Here is a 19612-nt window from a genome sequence, read left to right on the forward strand (position 1 = left end):
GAGTCACTTCCCTTCTCTGGGCCTCAGTTCCCTCATCTGTCAAATGGGGATGAAGACCGTGAGCCCCCCGGGGGACAACCCCATCACCTTGGAACCTCCCCAGCGCTTAGAACAGTGCTTGGCACATAGTAAGCGCTTAATAAATGCCATTATTATTATTATTATTGTCAGCTGGGTGACTTAGGGCAAGTCACTTCACTTCTCTGGGCCTCAGTTCCGTCATCTGGGAAATGGGGATGAAAACTGAGCCCCCCGGTGGGACAACCCCATCACCTTGTAACCTCCCCAGTGCTTAGCACATAGTAAGCGCTTAATAAATGCCATTATTATTATTATTGTCAGCTGGGCGTCTTTGGGCAAGTCATATCCCTCTCTGGGCCTCAGTTCCCTCATCTGGAAAATGGGGGTGAAGACTGTGAGCCCCCCGGGGGACAACCCCATCACCTTGTAACCTCCCCAGCACTTAGAACGGTGTTTGGCACATAGTAAGCGCCTAATAAATGCCATCATTATTATTATTATTATTGTCAGCTGGGTGTCTTTGGGCGAATCGCTTCGCTTTTCTGTGCCTCAGTTCCCTCATCTGGAAAATGGGGGTGAAGACCGTGAGCCCCCCGGGGGACAACCCCATCACCTTGGAACCTCCCCAGCGCTTAGAACAGTGCTTGGCACATAGTAAGCGCTTAATAAATGCCATTATTATTGTCAGCTGGGTGTCTTTGGCCAAGTCGCTTCGCTTCTCTGGGCCTCAGTTCCCTCATCTGCAAAATGGGGATGAAGACCGAGCCCCCCATGGGACAACCCGATCACCTTGGAACCTCCCCAGCGCTTAGAACAGTGCTTGGCACATAGTAAGCGCTTAATAAATGTCATTATTATTATTAATTGTCAGCTGGGTGTCTTTGGGCAAGTCGCTTCCCTTCTCTGGGCCTCAGTTCCCTCATCTGGAAAATGGGGATGAAGACCGTGAGCCCCCCGGGGGACAACCCCATCACCTTGTAACCTCCCCGGCGCTTAGAACAGTGCTTGGCACATAGTAAGCGCTTAATAAATGCCATCATTAGTATTAGTATTATTATAAGAGGAAGAGAAGACAGGAAAGTGGAGGGAAGGAAGGATATTATAATAGTAATGATGGCATTTGTTAAGCGCTTACTAGGTGCCGAGCACTGTGCTAAGCGCCGGGGGAGAGGCAAGGTGATGAGGTTGTCCCTCGGGGGGCTCACGGTCTTCATCATCCCCATTTGACAGAGGAGGAAACTGAGGCCCAGAGAATAATAATGGTATTTGTTGATAATAATGACGGCATTTATTCAGCGCTTACTATGTGCCAAGCACTGTTCTAAGCGCCGGGGAGGTTACAGGGTGATGGGGTTGTCCCCCGGGGGGGCTCACGGTCTTCATCCCCATTTGACGGAGGAGGAAACTGAGGCCCAGAGAATAATAATGGTATTTGTTTTTTAATAATGACGGCATTTATTAAGCGCTTACTATGTGCCCAGCACTGTTCTAAGCGCCGGGGAGGTTACAGGGTGATGGGGTTGTCCTCCCGGGGGGCTCACGGTCTTCATCCCCGTTTGACAGAGGAAGGAACTGAGGCCCAGAGAAGGGAAGTGACTTGCCCCAAGTCACACAGCTGACAAGGGGCGGAATTAGAACCCACGACCTCCGACTCCCAAGCCCGGGCTCTACCCACTGAGCCCCCGCTGCTTCTCGCAGGAAGAGGAGGGAGGGAAAAGGGAGAGGAAAAAAGAAGGGGAAGAGGAGGGAGAGAAGGGGAAGAGGGAGGGAGGAACAAGGAAGAGAAGAAGGGGAAGAGGGAGGGAGGAACAAGGAAGAGAAGAAGGGAAGGAGGAGGGAGAGAAGGGGAAGAAATTGGGAGAAGAAGAGGAATCGGAAGGGGGAGAAGCAGGGATGGGAAGAGGAGGGGAGGGAGAGGAGGGAGAGAAGGGGAAGAGGGAGGGAAGGGAAAGAGGAGGGAGAGAGGGGGAGAAGAAGAGGAGGGAGAGAAGCAGGGACCAGGTTAGGAAGAGAAGAAGGAGAGGAAGAGAAGGGGAAGAAAGGGGGAGAAGAGGAATTGGAAGAAAGGGGAAAGAAGCAGGGACGAGGGAAGGAAGAGAAGGGAGAAGAAGGGGAATCGGAAAAAGGGGGAGAGAAGCAGGGAAAAGAAGATGGAGAGAAGCAGGGCCCAGGGAAGGAAGAGAAGAAAAGAAGGAGAGGAAGAGGACGGAGAGAAGCAGAAGAAGGGGGAGAGAAGCAGGGAAAAGAAGATGGAGAGAAGCAGGGACCAGGGAAGGAAGAGAAGAAGGGGAAGAGGAAAAGGAGAGGAAGAGGACGGAGAGAAGGGGGAGAGAAGCAGGGAAAAGAAGATGGAGAGAAGGAGGGACCAGGGAAGGAAGAGAAGGGGAAGAAGAAAAGAAGCAGAGGAAGAGGATGGAGAGAAGGGGAAGAAAGGGGGAGAAGGGGGAGAGAAGCAGGAACCAGGGAAGGAAGAGAAGAAGGGGAAGAGGAAAAGAAGGAGAGGAAGAGGACGGAGAGAAGGGGAAGAAGCAGGGAGCAGGGAAGGAAGAGAAGAAGGGGAAGAGGGAGGAAGAAGGGGAAGAGGAGGGAGAGAAGGGGAAGAGGGAGGGAAAAGAAAGAAGGGAAGGGAGGGAGAGAAGCAGGGACCAGGGAAGGAAGAGGAAGTGAAGAAGGAGAGAACTGGAAGAAAGGGGGAGAAGGGGAAGAGGGAGGGAGGGAAAAGAAAGAGGAGAAGGGGAAGAGGAGGGAGAGAAGCGGGGACCAGGGAAGGAAAAGAAGAATTGGAAGAGGAAGTGAAGAAGGAGAGAACTGGAAGAAAGGGGGAGAAGGGTGTTATCGACAAGTAGGGTGCAAAATAGGTTAATCGGTGTAAATCGGCCGCAGGGTTCTTGTACCCAGGGTGGTGACGCAGATAGGAAAAATGACTCGGAGACGTGAGTTCAGATAGAGCAGTAAAGAAGGAAAGTGGCTACCTGCCCGTTCACCTCCTGGGAGAGGTACGAGTGACAAGCAGCCCCGATCCCAGCCGCTTCTTCCTCTTTTATTGGGTTTCAAATCCGAGCTACACAAAGGATTCCTGAGAGTAGTGCCGTACGTGAGGCCTTGGCATTCCAAGATCCCAAGTTAAAGTACAACCGTTTGTTTGTCATGGTTTGGTTAGTGTTAAAATCCCTGTTTACAAGATGTTATCAGGAGATAATGGTCAACACAGGATGGGGACATTCCAGACAGAGAGGGGCCACTTTGGTTAATGTTACTTTACAAACACTGGAGTGCTTCGGTCTGCACAAAATAAAGTGTTACTGTTGATATGCACAAGATGGAGTCATTCATGCCAAGTCCGCTGTGGACAACAAGGGGAAGAGGGAGGGAGGGAAAAGAAAGAGGAGAAGGGGAAGAGGAGGGAGAGAAGCGGGGACCAGGGAAGGAAAAGAAGAATTGGAAGAGGAAGTGAAGAAGGAGAGAACTGGAAGAAAGGGGGAGAAGGGGAAGAGGGAGGGAGGGAAAAGAAAGAGGAGAAGGGGAAGAGGAGGGAGAGAAGCGGGGACCAGGGAAGGAAGAGAAGAAGGAGCGGAAGAGGGAGGGAAAAGGAAGAGAAGAGGAGGAATCGGAAGAAGGGAAGGGAAGGTGGAGAGAAGCAAGGACCAGGGAAGGAAGAGAGGAAGAGAAAGAGGAGGGGAAGAAAGGGAGAAGAAGAGGAGCAGGGACCAGGGAAGGAAGAGAAGAAGGAGCGGGAAAGGGGAAGAGAGGAGAAAGCAGGGAGGGAGGGAGCGGGAAGAAGGAAGGGGGGGAGGATGGAAGGGGAGAGGACAAAGAAAAGGGGGCGGGGCTTTGTGCGTCAAATGACGTGTTGCCTGCGTAAGAGGGCGGGGCCTTCTGCGCCTGCGCGGGGGGCGTGGCCTGTCTGCCTAAGGGGGCGTGGCCTTTTTGCGTAAGGGGAGGTTCCTTCAGCGCCTGCGCGGGGGGCGGGGCCTTGTGCGTCAGGGGGCGGGGCCTTCGCGTAATGAGGCCCGTGCCGGGGGCGTGGCTCGTGCTCAGGGGCGTGACCCGCCTGCGTCACGGGGCGCCACATTCATTCATTCATTCATTCACTCATTCAATCAATCGTATTTATTGAGCGCTTACTGTGTGCAGAGCACTGGACTAAGCGCTTGGGAAGGACGAGTTCGCAACATACATGTCCTTCCTCTCCCCCTCGTCCCCCTCTCCATCCCCCCATCTTACCTCATCATCATCAGTCGTATTTATTGAGCGCTTACTATGTGCAGAGCACTGTACTAAGCGCTTAGCACTGTCCTAAGCGCTTAGCACATTGTACTGTACCTCCTTCCCTTCCCCACACCTGTATATATGTTTGTACATATTTATTACTCTATTTATTTATTTATTTATTTTACTTATACATATCTATTCTATTTATTTTATTTTGTTAGTATGTCTGGTTTTGTTCTCTGTCTCCCCCTTCTAGACTGTGAGCCCTGTTGGGTAGGGAGCGTCCCTATATGTTGCCAACTTGAACTTCCCAAGCGCTTAGTACAGTGCTCTGCACACAGTAAGCGCTCAGTAAATATGATTGATTGATTGTTGGGTAGGGACTGTCTCTATATGTCGCCAACTTGTACTTCCCAAGCGCTTAGTACAGTGCTCTGTACACAGTAAGCACTCAATAAAAACACGATTGATATAGAGACGACCCTTCCGCGCCTGCGCGGGGGGGCGTGGCCCTATCCTGTCGGGACGTGGCCTGCGTGCGTAAGGGGGCGGGACCTTGTGCGTCAGAGGGCGTGGTCTGCTACGTAATGAGGGCGTGTTAAGGGCGGGGCTTGTGCTAGGGGGCGTGGCCCGCCTGCGTGATGGGGCGGATCATTCATTCACTCATTCATTCATTCAATCGTATTTATTGGGCGCTTACTGTGTGCAGAGCACGGCACTAAGCGCTTGGGAAGGACAAGTTGGCAATCAGTCAATCGTATGTATTAAGAATAATAATGATGGCATTTATTAAGCGCTGACTATGTGCAAAGCACTGTTCTAAGCGCTGGGGAGGTTACAAAGTGATCAGGTTGTCCCACAGGAGGCTCACAGTCTTAACCCCCATTTAACAGATGAGGTAACTGAGGCCCGGAGAAGTGAAGTGACTTGCCCAAAGTCACCCAGCTGACAATTGGCAGAGCTGGGATTTGAACCCATGACCTCTGACTCCAAAGCCCGCGCTCTTTCCATTGAGCCACGGACATGCGCAGAGCACTGTACTAAGCGCTTGGGAAGTACAAGCTGGCAACATATAGAGACAGTCCTTACACAACAGTGGTCTCACACTCTAGAAGTCTAGGCAACATAGAGAGACCGTCCTTCCGCGCCTGCGCGTGCCTCGGGGGCGTGGCCTGCCGCCGTAAGGGGCGGGGCCTTTGTGCGTACGATGACGTGTGCCTGCGTAGTGGGCGGGGCCTTCTGCGCCTGCGCGAGGAGGCGTGCTCCGGTCGTGTCGGGGGCGGAGCTTTGTGCGTCAGCGGCGGTCCTGCCGGCGCAAGGGGGCGTGGCTTCTGGGTCAGGGGGCGTGGTCTGCCTCGTAAGGGGGCGGTGCTTGTTCGTCAGGGGTGTGGTCTGCGTAAGGGGGCGGGGACCTTGTGCGTCAGGGGGCGTGGCCTGCGTACGCGCGGAGGCTCGTGCCGTGGGCTTGACACGTGCGTCGGGGCGTGGTCTGTCTGCGTAAGGAGGCGGGGACTTCCGCGCCTGCGCGAGTGGGCGTGGCCCGGTCCTGTCAGGGTTGGGGCGCATGCGTCAGGGGCGTGCCCCCTCCTACCTCTCCCTCCCTCCCCTTCTCATCCATCCATCAATCAATCAATCAATTAATCAATCGTATTTATTGAGCACTTCCTGTGTGCAGAGCACTGGACTAAGCGCTTGGGAAGTACAAGTCGGCAACACCTAGAGATGGTCCCTACCCAACAGCGGGCTCACGGTCTAGAAGGGGGAGACGGACAACAAAACCAAACATACTGACATAATAAAATAAATAGAATGGGTAGATGTTTGTACATATTTATTACTCTATTTATTTATCTATTTATTTTACTTGCACGTATCTATTCTATTTATATTATTTTGTTAGTATGTTTGGTTTTGTTCTCTGTCTCCCCCTTCTAGACTGTGAGCCTGCTGTTGGGTAGGGACCGTCTCTAGATGTTGCCAACTTGTCCTTCCCAAGCGCTTAGTACAGTGCTCTGCACACAGGAAGCGCTCAATAAATGATTGATTGATTGATTGAAGATAGAGTAATAAATATGTACAAACATATATATACATATATACATCACCCCGCCTTACCTCCTTCCCCTCCCCACAGCACCTATATATATGTTTGTACGGATTTATCCCCTATTTATTTATTTAATTTTATTTGTACATATTTATTGTATTCATTTTATTTTGTTAATATGTTTTGTTTTGTTGTCTGTCACCCCCTTCTAGACCGTGAGCCCGCTGTAGGGTAGGGACCGTCTCTAGATGTTGCCAACTTGTCCTTCCCACGTGCTCAGTACAGTGCTCTGCACACAGTAAGCGCTCAATAAATACGATTGAATGAATGAATGAATAAGCACTAAATGAATACGATTAATGAATGAAGGAGGCGCGTGCCTGGGGGCGTGGCTCGTGCGTCAGGGGCGTGGCCTGCCTACGTCACGAGGCGCGTGGTGGGGGCGCGGCTAGTGCGTCGGAGCGTAGCCTGTCTGCGTAATGAGGCTCGTGCCGGGGGGCGTGGCTCGTGCGTGGGGGCGTGGCCTGCCCACGTGTAAAGGTGCCTGCCTGGGGGCGTGCCTCTTGCGTCACGGGCGTGGCACGCCCACGTAACGAGCGCGTGCCGGGGGCGTGGTCTGTGCGTAAGCAGGAGGGGCCTTCCGCGCTTGCGCGAGGGGGCGTGACCCGGACCTGTTAGGGGTGGGGAGCATGCGTCAGGGGAGCCGCCTGCCTACGTAATGAGGCGTGCGTCCGGGGGCGTGGCTTGTGCGTCGAGGGCGTGGTCTGCCTGCGTAATCAGGCGGGGCCTTTCCGCCTGCGCAAAGGGGCGTGGCCCGGCCCTGTCAGGGGTGGGGCGCATGCGTCAGGGGCGGGGCCTTCCTGCGTAATGAGGCGCGTGCAGTGGGCGTGGCTGTCTCGTCGGCGCGTGCCCCGTCCACGTAATGAGGCGCGTGTTGGGGGGCGTGGCTCGTGCGTTGGGGGCGTAGTCTGTATGTGTAAGCAGGCGGTGCCTTTTGCGCCTGCGCGAGGGGGCGTGGCCTGGTCCTCTCTGGGGTGGGGCGCGTGCGAAAGGGGCGTGGCCTGCCTGCGTAATGAGGCTCCTGCCGGGGGGCGTGCCTCTTGCGTCAGGGGCGTGGCACGCCTACGTAAAGAGGCGCGTGCCAGGGGCGGGGCTCGTGCGTCGGGGGGCGTGGTATGTCTGCGTAAGCAGGCGGGGCTTCCGCGCCTGCGCGAGGGGGCGTGGCCCCGTCCTGTAAGGGGTGGGGCGCATGCGTCAGGGTCGGGGCCTGTCCACGTAACGAGGCGCGTGGAGGGGGCGTGGCTGGTGCGTCCGGGGCGTGGTCTGCCGGTGTAAGCAGGCGGGGGCTTCCGCGCCTGCGCGAGGGGGCGTGGCCCGGCTCCGTCAGGGCTGGGGCGCATGCGTCAGGGGCGTGTCCTGCCCACGTAATGAGGCGCGTGGCGGGGGGCGTGGCTCGTGCGTCCTGGGCGTGGTCTGCCTGCATAAGCAGGCGGGGCCTTCCCCGCCTGGGCGAGGGGGCGTGGCCCTGTCCTCTCAGGGGCGTGGCGCATACGTAAGGGACGTGGTCTGCCTTCGTAATAGGGCGTGTGCCGGGGGCGTGGCTCGTGCGTCGGGGGCGTGGTCTGTCTAAGTAAGCAGGCGGGGCCCTCCGCGCCTGCGCGAGGGGGCGTGGCCCGGTTCTGTTAGGGGGCCCCTGCGTCAGGGGCGGGGTCTGCCTACGTAATGGAGGGCGTGGCTCGTACGTCGGCGGCGTGGTCCGTGCGTAAGCAGGCGGGGCATAACGCGCCTGCGCGAGGGGGCGTGTCCCGGTCCCCTCAGCTGTGGGGCGCATGCGTCAGGGGCGTGTCCTGCCTTCGTAATGAGGCGCGTGCCGGGGGCGTGTCCCGCCTGCGTCAGGGGGCGTGGCCCGTCCGCGTGCTGGGCGTGCCCCGTGCGTGAGGGGCGTGTCCCCGTGCGTGCCTCGTGCGTGGCCCGGTGGGCGTGGCCCCGAGGGGGGCGTGTCCCCCGAGGGGCGGGGAGCGGTGTCCGCGGGGTCCGGCCGCCGTCCGATTCGCCCTGGGGCTCGGAGGGAGAGGACCGTCGTCTCTCTGTCTCTCTCTGTCTCTCTCTCTCTCTGTGTCTCTCTCTGTCTCTGCGTGCGTGTCTCTCCCGGGCCGGGCCCGAGGACCAGTTGGAGGGGAAGGGGGGGAGGGTCCCAATGTGGGGGTGGGCGTCTCCCCCGCCGCCGCCCCCCATGTGGCTCTGCTCCCTCCTCTTTTGGGCCGCTGCAGGTACGACCCCCCCCCAAAATATCTCCTCCCCCCCATTATCTCCCACTCCCCCATTATCTCCCCCTCCCCCCCATTATCTCCCCCTCCCCCATCATCTCCCCCTCCCCCCATCATCTCCCCCTCCCCCATCATCTCCCCCTCCCCCATCATCTCCCCCTCCCCCCATCATCTCCCCCTCCCCCATCATCTCCCCCTCCCCCATCATCTCCCCCTCCCCCCATCATCTCCCCCTCCCCCCATCATCTCCCCCTCCCCCCATCATCTCCCCCTCCCCCCATCATCTCCCCCTCCCCCCCATCATCTCCCCCTCCCCCATCATCTCCCCCTCCCCCCATCATCTCCCCCTCCCCCCCATCATCTCCCCCTCCCCCCATCATCTCCCCCTCCCCCCATCATCTCCCCCTCCCCCATCATCTCCCCCTCCCCCCATCATCTCCCCTCCCCCCATCATCTCCCCCTCCCCCATCATCTCCCCCTCCCCCCATCATCTCCCCTCCCCCCATCATCTCCCCCCTCCCCCATCATCTCCCCCCTCCCCCATCATCTCCCCTCCCCCATCATCTCCCCTCCTCCCCCCATCATCCAACTGGTCCTTCCCTAAGCGCTTAGTACAGTGCTCTGCACCCAGTAAGCGCTCAATAAAGACGATTGATTGATTGATCTCCCCTCCCCCATCCTCTCCCCTCCCCCCATCATCTCCATCAATCAATCAATCAATCAATCGTATTTATTGAGCGCTTCCTGGGCGCAGAGCACTGTACTAAGCGCTGGGGAAGTCCAAGCTGGCAACATAGAGAGAGGGTCCCTACCCCACAGTGGGCTCACAGTCTAAACTCCCCTCCCCCCCATCTTCCAACTTGTCCTTCCCAAGCGCTTAGTACAGTGCTCTGCACACAGTAAGCGCTCAATAAATACGATTGATTGATTGATATCCCCTCCCCCTATCCTCTCCCCTCATCCTCTCCCCTCCCCCCCGTCATCTCCCCCTCCCTCTCCCCCCCAGGGGACCGTTTTTCGGGGGTCCCTTTGGGGGGAGGAGGAGGCCCCAGGGGTCTCTGGGTAACGGGGAGATCTCTTTTGGGGGGGAGGAGATGGATGGGGGTCTCTTTGGGGAGCGGGGGGGTCTCTTTTGGGGGAGGGGGTCACTTTGGGGGGAGGGGAGGGGGGTCTCTTTGGGGAGTGGGGGGTCTTTTTTGAAGGGAGGTCACTCTTGGGGGAGGGGGTTACTTTTGCGGGGAGGGGATGGGGGTCTCTTTGGGGAGCGGGGAGGTCTCTCTTGGGGGAGGGGGTCTCTCTTGGGGGAGGGGGGTCACTGGGGGGAGGGATTGGGGGGTCTCTTTGGGGAGTGGGGGGTCTCTTTTTGGAAGGGAGGTCACTTTTGAGGTAGGGGCGGAGGGATCTCTGGGGAGCGGGGAGGTCTCTTTTGGGGGAGGGGGTCACTTTGGGGGGGAGCGGAGTGGTCTCTTTTGGGAGAGGGGGGTCTCTCTTTTGGGGGAGGGGGACACTTTGGGGGGAGGGGGTGGGGGTCTCTTTGGGGAGTGGGGGGTCTTGAAGGGAGGACACTTTTTGGGGGTGGGGGCGGAGGGGTCTCTGGGGAGCGGGGAGGTCTCTTTTGGGGAGGGGGTCACTTTGGGGGGAGGGGATGGGAGTGGGGGGGTCTCTTTTTTGAAGGGAGGTTACTTTTGGGGGTGGGGTGGGGGGGTCTTTGGGGAGCGGGGAGACCTCTTTGGGGGAGGGGGTCTCTTTGGGAAGTAGGGGGGTCCCTTTTTGGAAGGGAGATTACTTTTCGGGGAGGGGGCGGAGGGGTCTCTGGGGAGCGGGGAGATCTCTTTTTGGGGAGGGGATGGGGTCTCTTTGCAGAGTGGGGGGGTCTCTTTTTGGAAGGGAGGTTACTTTTGGGGGGAGGGGATGGAGGGGTCTCTGGGGAGCCGGGAGATCTCTTTTTGGGGAGGGGATGGGGGTCTCTTTGGGGAGCAGGGGGGAGAGAGAGAGAGATCTCTTTTTGGGGAGGGGATGGGGTCTCTTTGGGGAGCAGGGGGAGAGAGAGAGAGATCTCTTTGTGGGGAGAGGATGGGGGTCTCTTTGGGGAGCAGGGGGAGAGAGAGATCTCTTTGTGGGGAGGGGATGGGGGTCTCTTTGGGGAGCAGGGGGAGAGAGAGAGATCTCTTTTGGGGAAGGGGGTGGGGGTCTCTTTGGGGAGCAGGGGGAGAGAGAGAGAGAGATCTCTTTGTGGGGAGGGGATGGGGGTCTCTTTGGGGAGCAGGGGGAGAGAGAGAGAGATCTCTATTTGGGGAGGGGATGGGGGTCTCTTTGGGGAGCAGGGGGAGAGAGAGAGAGATCTCTTTTTGGGAAGGGGATGGGGGTCTCTTTGGGGAGCAGGGGGAGAGGGAGAGAGATCTCTTTTTGGGGAGGGGGTGGGGGTCTCTTTGGGGAGCAGGGGGAGAGAGAGAGAGATCTCTTTGTGGGGAGAGGATGGGGGTCTCTTTGGGGAGCAGGGGGAGAGAGAGATCTCTTTGTGGGGAGGGGATGGGGGTCTCTTTGGGGAGCAGGGGGAGAGAGAGAGATCTCTTTTGGGGAAGGGGTTGGGGGTCTCTTTGGGGAGCAGGGGGAGAGAGAGAGAGAGATCTCTTTGTGGGGAGGGGATGGGGGTCTCTTTGGGGAGCAGGGGGAGAGAGAGAGAGATCTCTATTTGGGGAGGGGATGGGGGTCTCTTTGGGGAGCAGGGGGAGAGAGAGAGAGATCTCTTTTTGGGGAGGGGATGGGGGTCTCTTTGGGGAGCAGGGGGAGGGGGAGAGAGATCTCTTTTTGGGGAGGGGGTGGGGGTCTCTGGGGAGCAGGGGGAGAGAGAGAGAGATCTCTTTTTGGGGAGGGGATGGGGGTCTCTTTGGGGAGCGGGGGAGAGAGAGAGATCTCTTTGTGGGGAGGGGATGGGGGTCTCTGGGGAGCAGGGGGAGAGAGAGAGATCTCTTTGTGGGGAGGGGATGGGGGTCTCTTTGGGGAGCAGGGGGAGAGAGAGATCTCTTTTTGGGGAGGGGATGGGGGTCTCTTTGGGGAGCAGGGGGAGAGAGAGATCTCTTTTTGGGGAGGGGATGGGAGTCTCTTTGGGGAGCGGGGGAGAGAGAGAGATCTCTTTTTGGGGAGGGGATGGGGGTCTCTGGGGAGCAGGGGGAGAGGGAGAGAGATCTCTTTTTGGGAAGGGGATGGGGGTCTCTGGGGAGCAGGGGGAGAGAGAGATCTCTTTTGGGGGAGGGGATGGGGGTCTCTTTGGGGAGCAGGGGGAGAGAGAGAGAGATCTCTGTGGGGAGGGGATGGGGGTCTCTTTGGGGAGCAGGGGGAGAGAGAGAGAGATCTCTTTGTGGGGAGGGGATGGGGGTCTCTTTGGGGAGCAGGGGGAGAGAGAGATCTCTTTTTGGGGAGGAGATGGGGGTCTCTTTGGGGAGCAGGGGGAGAGAGAGAGATCTCTTTGTGGGGAGGGGATGGGGGTCTCTTTGGGGAGCAGGGGAAGAGAGAGAGATCTCTTTTTGGGGAGGGGAGGGGGGTCTCTTTGGGGAGCGGGGGAGAGGGAGATCTCTTTGGGGGAAGGGGACAGAGATCTCTTCGGGAAGCGGGAAAGTCTCTTTGGGGAGGGGGCGAGGGGTCTCTTGGGGGAGCTGGGGGGATGGAGAGAGAGAGATCTCTTTGGGGAAGGGGTTAAGGGGGTCTCTTTGGGGAGCAGAGGGAGATCTCTTTTGGGGAGGGGGTCTCTGGGAATTGGGGGAGAGAGAGATCTCTTTGGGGAAGGGGTTTGGGGGGGTCTTTTGGAGGTCGGGGGGGAGAGAAAGAGAGGGAGAGATCTCTTTTTGGGGAGGGGATAGGGGTCTCTTTGGGAAGCGGGGGGGAATTATCTTGGGGGGGTCGCTTTTGGGGGAGGGGATGGGGGTCTCTTTGGGGAGGAGATGGGGGTCTCTTTGGGGGAGCAGGGGGGAGAGAGAGAGATTTCTTTTGGGGAAGGGGACGGAGGAAGCGGGAAATTCTCTTTTTCAGGGAGGGGGGGTCTCTTAGGGGAGCTGGGGGGAGAGACAGATCTCTTTTGGGGAAGGGGTGGGGGGTCTCTTTGGGGTCTGGGGGAAAGAGATCTCTGTTTTAGGGGGGAGCGGGAAAGTTTCTTTTTGGGGAGGGGGCGAGGGGTCTCTTAAGGGAGCTGGGGGGAGAGATCTCTTTGGGGGAAGGGGTGGGGGGCGTCTCTTTGGGGTCTGGGGGAAGAGATCTCTTTTTTAGGGGGAGCGGGAAAATCTCTTTTTGGGGAGGGGGCGAGGGGTCTCTTAAGGGAGCTGGGGGGAGAGATCTCTTTGGGGAAGGGGTGGGGGGTCTCTGGGGTCTGGGGGAAGAGATCTCTGTTTTAGGGGGGCGGGAAAGTTTCTTTTTGGGGAGGGGGCGAGGGGTCTCTTAGGGGAGTTGGGATGGAGAGAGAGATCTCTTTTGGGGAAGGGGTTGGGGTTCTCTTTGGGGCCTGGGGGAAAGAGATCTCTGTTTTAGGGGGAGCGGGAAAGTTTCTTTTGGGGGGGGCGAGGGGTCTCTTAGGGGAGCTGCGGGAGAGATCTCTTTGGGGGAAGGGGTTGGGGGTCTCTTTGGGGTCTGGGGGAAAGAGATCTCTGTTTTAGGGGGGAGCGGGAAAGTTTCTTTTGGGGGGGGCGAGGGGTCTCTTAGGGGAGCTGCGGGAGAGATCTCTTTGGGGGAAGGGGTTGGGGGTCTCTTTGGGGTCTGGGGGAAAGAGATCTCTGTTTTAGGGGGGAGCGGGAAAGTTTCTTTTGGGGGAGGGGGCGAGGGGGTCTCTTAGGGGAGCTGGGGGGAGAGATCTCTTTCGGGGAAGGGGTGGGGGGTCTCTTTGATGTCTGGGGAAAAGAGATCTCTCTTTTAGGGGGGAGCGGGAAAATCTCTTTTTGGGGAGGGGCGAGGGGTCTCTCAGGGGAGCTGGGGGGAGAGATCTCTTTTGGGAAAGGGGTGGGGGGTCTCTTTGATGTCGGGGGAAAGAGATCTCTTTTTTGGGGGGGCGGGAAAATCTCTTTTTGGGGAGGGGGCGAGGGGTCTCTTAAGGGAGCTGGGGGGAGAGATCTCTTTTGGGGGAAGGGGTTGGGGGTGTCTTTGGGGTCTGGGGAAAGAGATCTCTTTTTTAGGGGGGAGCGGGAAAGTTTCTTTGTGGGGAGGGGGCGAGGGGTCTCTTAGGAGAGCTGGGGGAGAGATCTCTTTGGGGGAAGGGGTGGGGGTCTCTTTAGTGTCTGGGGGAAGAGATCTCTTAGGAGAGCTGGGGGGAGAGATCTCTTTTGGGGAAGGGATGGGGGTCTCTTTGGGGTCTGGGGGAAGAGATCTCTTTTGGGGAAGGGGTTGGGGGGTCTCTTTGGGGTCTGGGGGAAAGAGATCTCTTTTTTAGGGGGGAGCGGGAAAATCTCTTTTGGAGGGGCGAGGGGTCTCTTAGGGGAGCTGGGAGGAGAGATCTCTTTGGGGGAAGGGGTTGGGGGGTCTCTTTGGGGTCTGGTGGAAAGAGAGATCTCTTTCTTAGGGGGGAGCGGGAAAGTTTCTTTTTGGGGAGAGGGCGAGGGGTCTCTTAGGGGAGCTGGGGGGAGAGATCTCTTTGGGGGAAGGGGTTGGGGGGTCTCTTTGGGGTCTGGGGAAAAGAGATCTCTTTTTTAGGGGAGCGGGAAAGTTTCTTTTTGGGGAGGGGGCGAGGGGTCTCTTAGGGGAGCTGGGGGGACGGAGGGAGAGATCTCTTTGGGGGAAGGGGTGGGGGGTCTCTTTGGGGCCTGGGGGAAAGAGATCTCTTTTTTGGGGGGGAGCGGGAAAATCTCTTTTTGGGGAGGGGACGAGGGGTCTCTTAGGGGAGCTGGGGGGAGAGATCTCTTTGGGGGAAGGGGTGGGGGGGTCTCTTTGGGGTCTGGGGAAAGAGATCTCTTTTGGGGAAGGGGTTGGGGGGATCTCTTTGGGATCTGGAGAAAGAGAGATCTCTTTTTTAGGGGGAGCGGGAAAATCTCTTTTTGGGGAGGGGACGAGGGGTCTCTTAGGGGAGCTGGGGGGAGAGATCTCTTTGGGGGAAGGGGTGGGGGGGTCTCTTTGGGGTCTGGGGGAAAGAGATCTCTTTTGGGGGGGAGCGGGAAAGTCTCTTTTTGGGGAGGGGGGTGAGGGGTCTCTTAGGGGAGCTGGGGGGATGGAGAAATGTCTTTGGGGGAAGGGGTGGGGGTCTCTTTTGTGTCTGGGGGAAAGAGATCTCTGTTTTAGGGGGGAGCGGGAAAATCTCTTTTTGGGGAGGGGACCAGGGGTCTCTTAAGGGAGCTGGGGGGAGAGATCTCTTTGGGGGAAGGGGTTGGGGGGTCTCTTTGGGGTCGGGGGGAAGAGATCTCTTTTAGGGGGGGCGGGAAAATCTCTTTGGGGAGGGGGCGAGGGGTTCTCTTAAGAGAGTTGGGGGGATGGAGAGAGATCTCTTTTGGGGAAGGGGTTGGGGGTCTCTTTGGGGTCTGGGGGAAAGAGATCTCTGTTTTAGGGGGAGTGGGAAAATCTCTTTTTGGGGAGGGGGCGAGGGGTCTCTTAGGGGAGCTGGGGGAGAGATCTCTTTGGGGGAAGGGGTGGGGGGTCTCTTTGGGGCCTGGGGGAAAGAGATCTCTGTTTCAGGGGGAGCGGGAAAATCTCTTTTTGGGGAGGGGGCGAGGGGGTCTCAAGAGAGTTGGGGGGATGGAGAGAGATCTCTTTTGGGGAAGGGGTGGGGGTCTCTTTGGGGTCTGGGGGAAGAGATCTCTTTTGGGGAAGGGGTTGGGGGGTCTCTGGGGCCTGGGGGAAAGAGATCTCTTTTTGGGGGGGAGCGGGAAAGTTTCTTTTTGGGGAGGGGGCGAGGGGTCTCTTAGGGGAGCTGGGGGGAGAGATCTCTTTGGGGGAAGGGGTGGGGGGTCTCTTTGGGGTCTGGGGAAAAGAGATCTCTTTTTTAGGGGGGAGCGGGAAAGTCTCTTTTGGGGGAGGGGGCGAGGGGTCTCTTAGGGGAGCTGGGGGGAGAGATCTCTTTGGGGGAAGGGGTGGGGGGGGTCTCTTGGGGGGAGGGGGTTCAGCCAGCGGCGCCTTTGGGTTGGGGGGGGGGATCCGCCTTCTGGGCCCGCTCCCCCCCCCCCCCCAATTTCGGGGCGCGATCCTGGGAGGGAAAAGCGGGAAAGTTGGGAGAAAACTGGGAAATTGGGGAGGGGGGGAGGGGCAAACGTTTTCCAGATGTTTTCGGCCCTCGGCGGGGGGGGGGGGGAGGGGGGCGACAGATGGGGCCCGGACCCGCCCCTCCCCCTCCGAACCCTCCCCCCTTCCTCAGTTTCCCCCCTCCCTCTCCATCCCCTCCCCCTTCCTCAGTTTCCCCCTCTCCATCCCCTCCCCCGCCCCCCTCCTCCATCCCTTCCCCCTTCCTCAGTTTCCCCGCCCCCCCCCCGGCTGCCCTTTGACCTCCCCCCTCCCCCACCCCAACGGGGTTTCTCGTGTCCGTCCGTTTCTTCGTTTCCGGTCGTGGGGGAGGGGGCAGAGATGGACGGGGGGAGACGCAGAGATGGTAGGGGAGACACAGAGATAAGGGAGAGAGACACAGAGATAAGGGAGAGAGACAGAGATGGAGAGAGGGGAGAGACAGAGACGGAGGGGGAGAGACAGAGATGGAGGGAAAGAGACAGAGATGGAGAGAGGGGAGAGACAGAGATGGAGAGAGGGGAGAGACAGAGACGGAGGGGGGAGAGACAGAGATGGAGAGGGGAGAGACAGAGACGGAGAAGGGAGAGACAGAGACGGAGGGAGAGAGACAGAGACGGAGAGGGGAGAGACAGAGATGGAGAGAGGGGAGAGACAGATGGAGAGAGGGGAGAGACAAGGATGGAGAGAGAGGAGAGACAGATGGAGGGAGACAGAGACAGAGAGAGGGGAGAGACAGAGATGGAGGGAGAGAGACAGAGATGGAGAGAGGGGAGAGACAGAGACGGAGAGGAGACAGTCTGGGATGGAGAGAGGGGAGAGACAAGGATGGAGAGAGAGGAGAGATGGAGAGGGGAGAGACAGAGATGGAGAGAGGGGAGAGACAGAGATGGAGAGAGGGGAGAGACAGAGATGGAGTGAGAGAGACAGAGACGGAGAGGGGAGGGATGGAGATGGAGAGAGAGGAGAGACAGATGGAGGGAGAGAGACAGAGATGGGGGAGAGACAGAGATGGAGAGGAGACAGTCTGGGATGGAGGGGGGAGAGACAGAGATGGAGAGAGAGGAGAGACAGAGATAGGGGAGAGGGGAGAGACAGAGATGGAGAGAGAGACAGAGATGGAGAGAGGGGAGAGACAGAGTCTGGGATGGAGAGAGGGGAAGGACAGAGATGGAGAGAGAGGAGAGACAGAGATGGGGAGAGGGGAGAGACAGAGATGGGGAGAGACAGAGATGGAGAGGGGAGAGACAGAGATGGAAAGAAGGGAGAGACAGAGAGGGGAGAGACAGAGATGGAGAGGAGACAGAGATGGAGAGAGGGGAGGGAGAGAGATGGAGAGAGGGGAGGGAGAGAGATGGAGAGAGGGGAGAGACAGAGACGGAGAGAGAGAAGAGACAGATGGAGGGAGAGAGACAGAGATGGAGAGAGGGGAGAGACAGAGACGGAGGGAGGACAGAGACGGAGAGAGGGGAGAGAAAGAGACGGAGAGAGGAGAGACAGATGGAGGGAGAGAGACAGAGATGGAGAGAGGGGAGAGACAGAGACGGAGGGAGGACAGAGACGGAGAGGAGTCAGAGAGACAGAGATGGAGAGGATACAGTCTGGGATGGAGACAGGGGAGAGACAGGGATGGGGAGAGACAGAGATGGAGGGGGAGAGACGGAGACGGAGAGGAGACAGTCAGAGACAGAGAGAACTGAGTCAGAGACAGAGAAGGGAGAGACAGAGACGGGGAGGGGACGGTCAGAGATGGACGGGGAGAGAGGGGAGAGACAGTGATGGGGAGAGATAGAGGGGGAGAGAGGGGAGAGACAGGGATGGGGAGAGACAGAGAAGGGGAGAGACAGAGATGGGGAGAGAGGGGGGAGACAGAGACCGGGGAGAGACAGAGATGCAGAGGAGACAGAGATGGAGAGGGGAGAGAGATAGGGGACAGGGGAGAGACAGAGATGGGTAGAGACAGAGACGGAGAGGAGACAGAGATGGAGAGGAGACGGAGATGGAGAGGGGAGAGACAGAAATGGGGAGAGACTGAGAGAGGAGAGAGATAGAGACAGGGAGAGGGGAGAGACAGAGATGGAGAGAGGGGAGAGACAGATGGAGAGAGGGGAGAGACAGAGATGGAGAGGGGGGAGAGATGGAGAGAGGGGAGAGACAGAGATGGAGGGAGAGAGACAGAGATGGAGGGAGAGAAACAGAGAGGAGAGACAGAGATGGAGAGAGGGGAGAGACAGGGATGGAGAGAGGGGAGACAGACAGAGATGGAGAGAGGGGAGAGACAGAGATGGAGAGAGGGGAGAGACGGATGGAGAGAGGGGAGAGACAGAGATGGAGGGAGAGAGAGACAGAGATAGGGGAGAGACAGAGATGGAGGGAGAGAGACAGAGCTGGAGAGAGGGGAGAGACAGAGACGGAGAGAGGGAAGAGACAGAGATGGAGGGGGAGAGACAGAGACGGAGAGAGGGGAGAGACAGATGGAGGGAGGGGAGAGACAGAGACGGAGGGAGAGGAGGGACAGAGATGGAGGGGGAGAGACAGAGATGGAGAGAGGGGAGAGACAGGGATGGGGAGAGACAGAGATGGAGGAGGAGAGACAGAGACGGAGAGGAGACAGTCAGAGACAGAGAGAACTGAGAGACAGAGATGGGGAGGGGACAGTCAGAGACGGACGGGGAGAGACAGAGATAGAGAAAGAGAGAGAAGGGCGAGACAGTGATGGGGAGAGACAGAAATGGAGAGAGAGGGGAGAGACAGGGATGGGGAGAGGGGAGAGACAGAGATGGAGAGAGGGGAGAGACAGAGATGGAGAGGGGAGAGAGATAGGGGAGAGACAGTGTTGGGGAGAGACAGAGGGGAGAGACAGAGACGGAGAGAGGGGAGAGACAGAGGGGAGAGACATTCATTCATTCAATCGTATTGAGCGCTTAGTGTGTGCAGAGCACTGTACTAAGCGCTTGGGAAGGACAAGTTGACAGCATCTAGGGACGGTCCCTAGGGAGAGACAGAGACGGAGAGGAAACAGAGACGGAGAGGGGAGAGAGATGGAGAGGGGAGAGAGACAGAGGAGAGGGGAGAGACAGTGATGGGGAGAGGGGAGAAAAAAAGATGGAGAGAGATGGAGAGAGGGGAGAGACAGAGATGCAGGAGCGGGGAGAGAGACAGAGATGTGGAGAGGGGGAGAGACGACAGAGATGGACAGAGTGGGGAGAGAGACAGAGGGGGAGAAACAGAGATAGGAGACAGAGATGGAGGGGAGAGACAAGGGAGGGGGGAGAGACAGATGGAGGGGGAGAGACGGAGATGGGGAGGGGACAGTCAGAGATGGAGAGAGGGGAGAGACAGAGACGGAGGGGGGAGAAAAAAGATGGAGAAGGGGGGAGGCAGAGGGGGAGAGACGGAAATGGAGAGAGAGACAGAGATGGAGGGGGAGAGACAGAGATGGGGGAGAGACAGGGAGAGAGGAGAGAGACAGAGCGGGAGAGAGGGGAGAGACAGAGACGGAGAGGGGGGAGAAAAAAGATGGATAGAGGGGAGAGACAGAGATGGAGGGGGGAGAGACAGAGATAGGGGAGAAGGGAGAGAGGCAGAGGGGGAGAGACAGAAATGGAGAGAGAGAGACAGAGATGGAGGGAGGAGAGACAGAGATAGGGGAGAGACAGAGGGAGGGTAGAAAAAAGATGAGGGGAGAGACGGAAATGGAGACAGGGAGAGACAGAGATGGAGGGGGGAGAGGTAGAGAGGGGGGGAGACAGAGATGGGGAGAGACAGAGAGGGGAGAGATGGAGTTGGGGAGAGACAGATGGAGGGGGAGAGACAGAGACAGAGGGGAGAAAAAGGATGGAGAGAGGGGAGAGGCAGAGGGGGAGAGACAGAGATGGAGAGA

The 19612-nt window shown here is 58.2% G+C and overlaps 1 protein-coding gene across 1 annotated transcript in view; it reads left to right on the forward strand.

Annotated features, from left to right (window-relative positions):
* Nucleotides 1-8138: 8138 nt before the first annotated feature.
* The window catches only part of LOC119922940 (proline-rich protein 36-like), a 61915-nt gene continuing 50441 nt past the window's right edge, over nt 8139-19612 (forward strand). The window contains exon 1 of the mRNA XM_038742559.1: nt 8139-8214. Within this exon, the coding sequence (XP_038598487.1) occupies nt 8139-8214 (76 nt within the window). The remainder of the gene's footprint in view (nt 8215-19612) is intronic.

This window comes from Tachyglossus aculeatus, unplaced genomic scaffold (assembly GCF_015852505.1).
Source record: "Tachyglossus aculeatus isolate mTacAcu1 unplaced genomic scaffold, mTacAcu1.pri scaffold_131_arrow_ctg1, whole genome shotgun sequence".
NCBI lineage: Eukaryota > Metazoa > Chordata > Mammalia > Monotremata > Tachyglossidae > Tachyglossus > Tachyglossus aculeatus.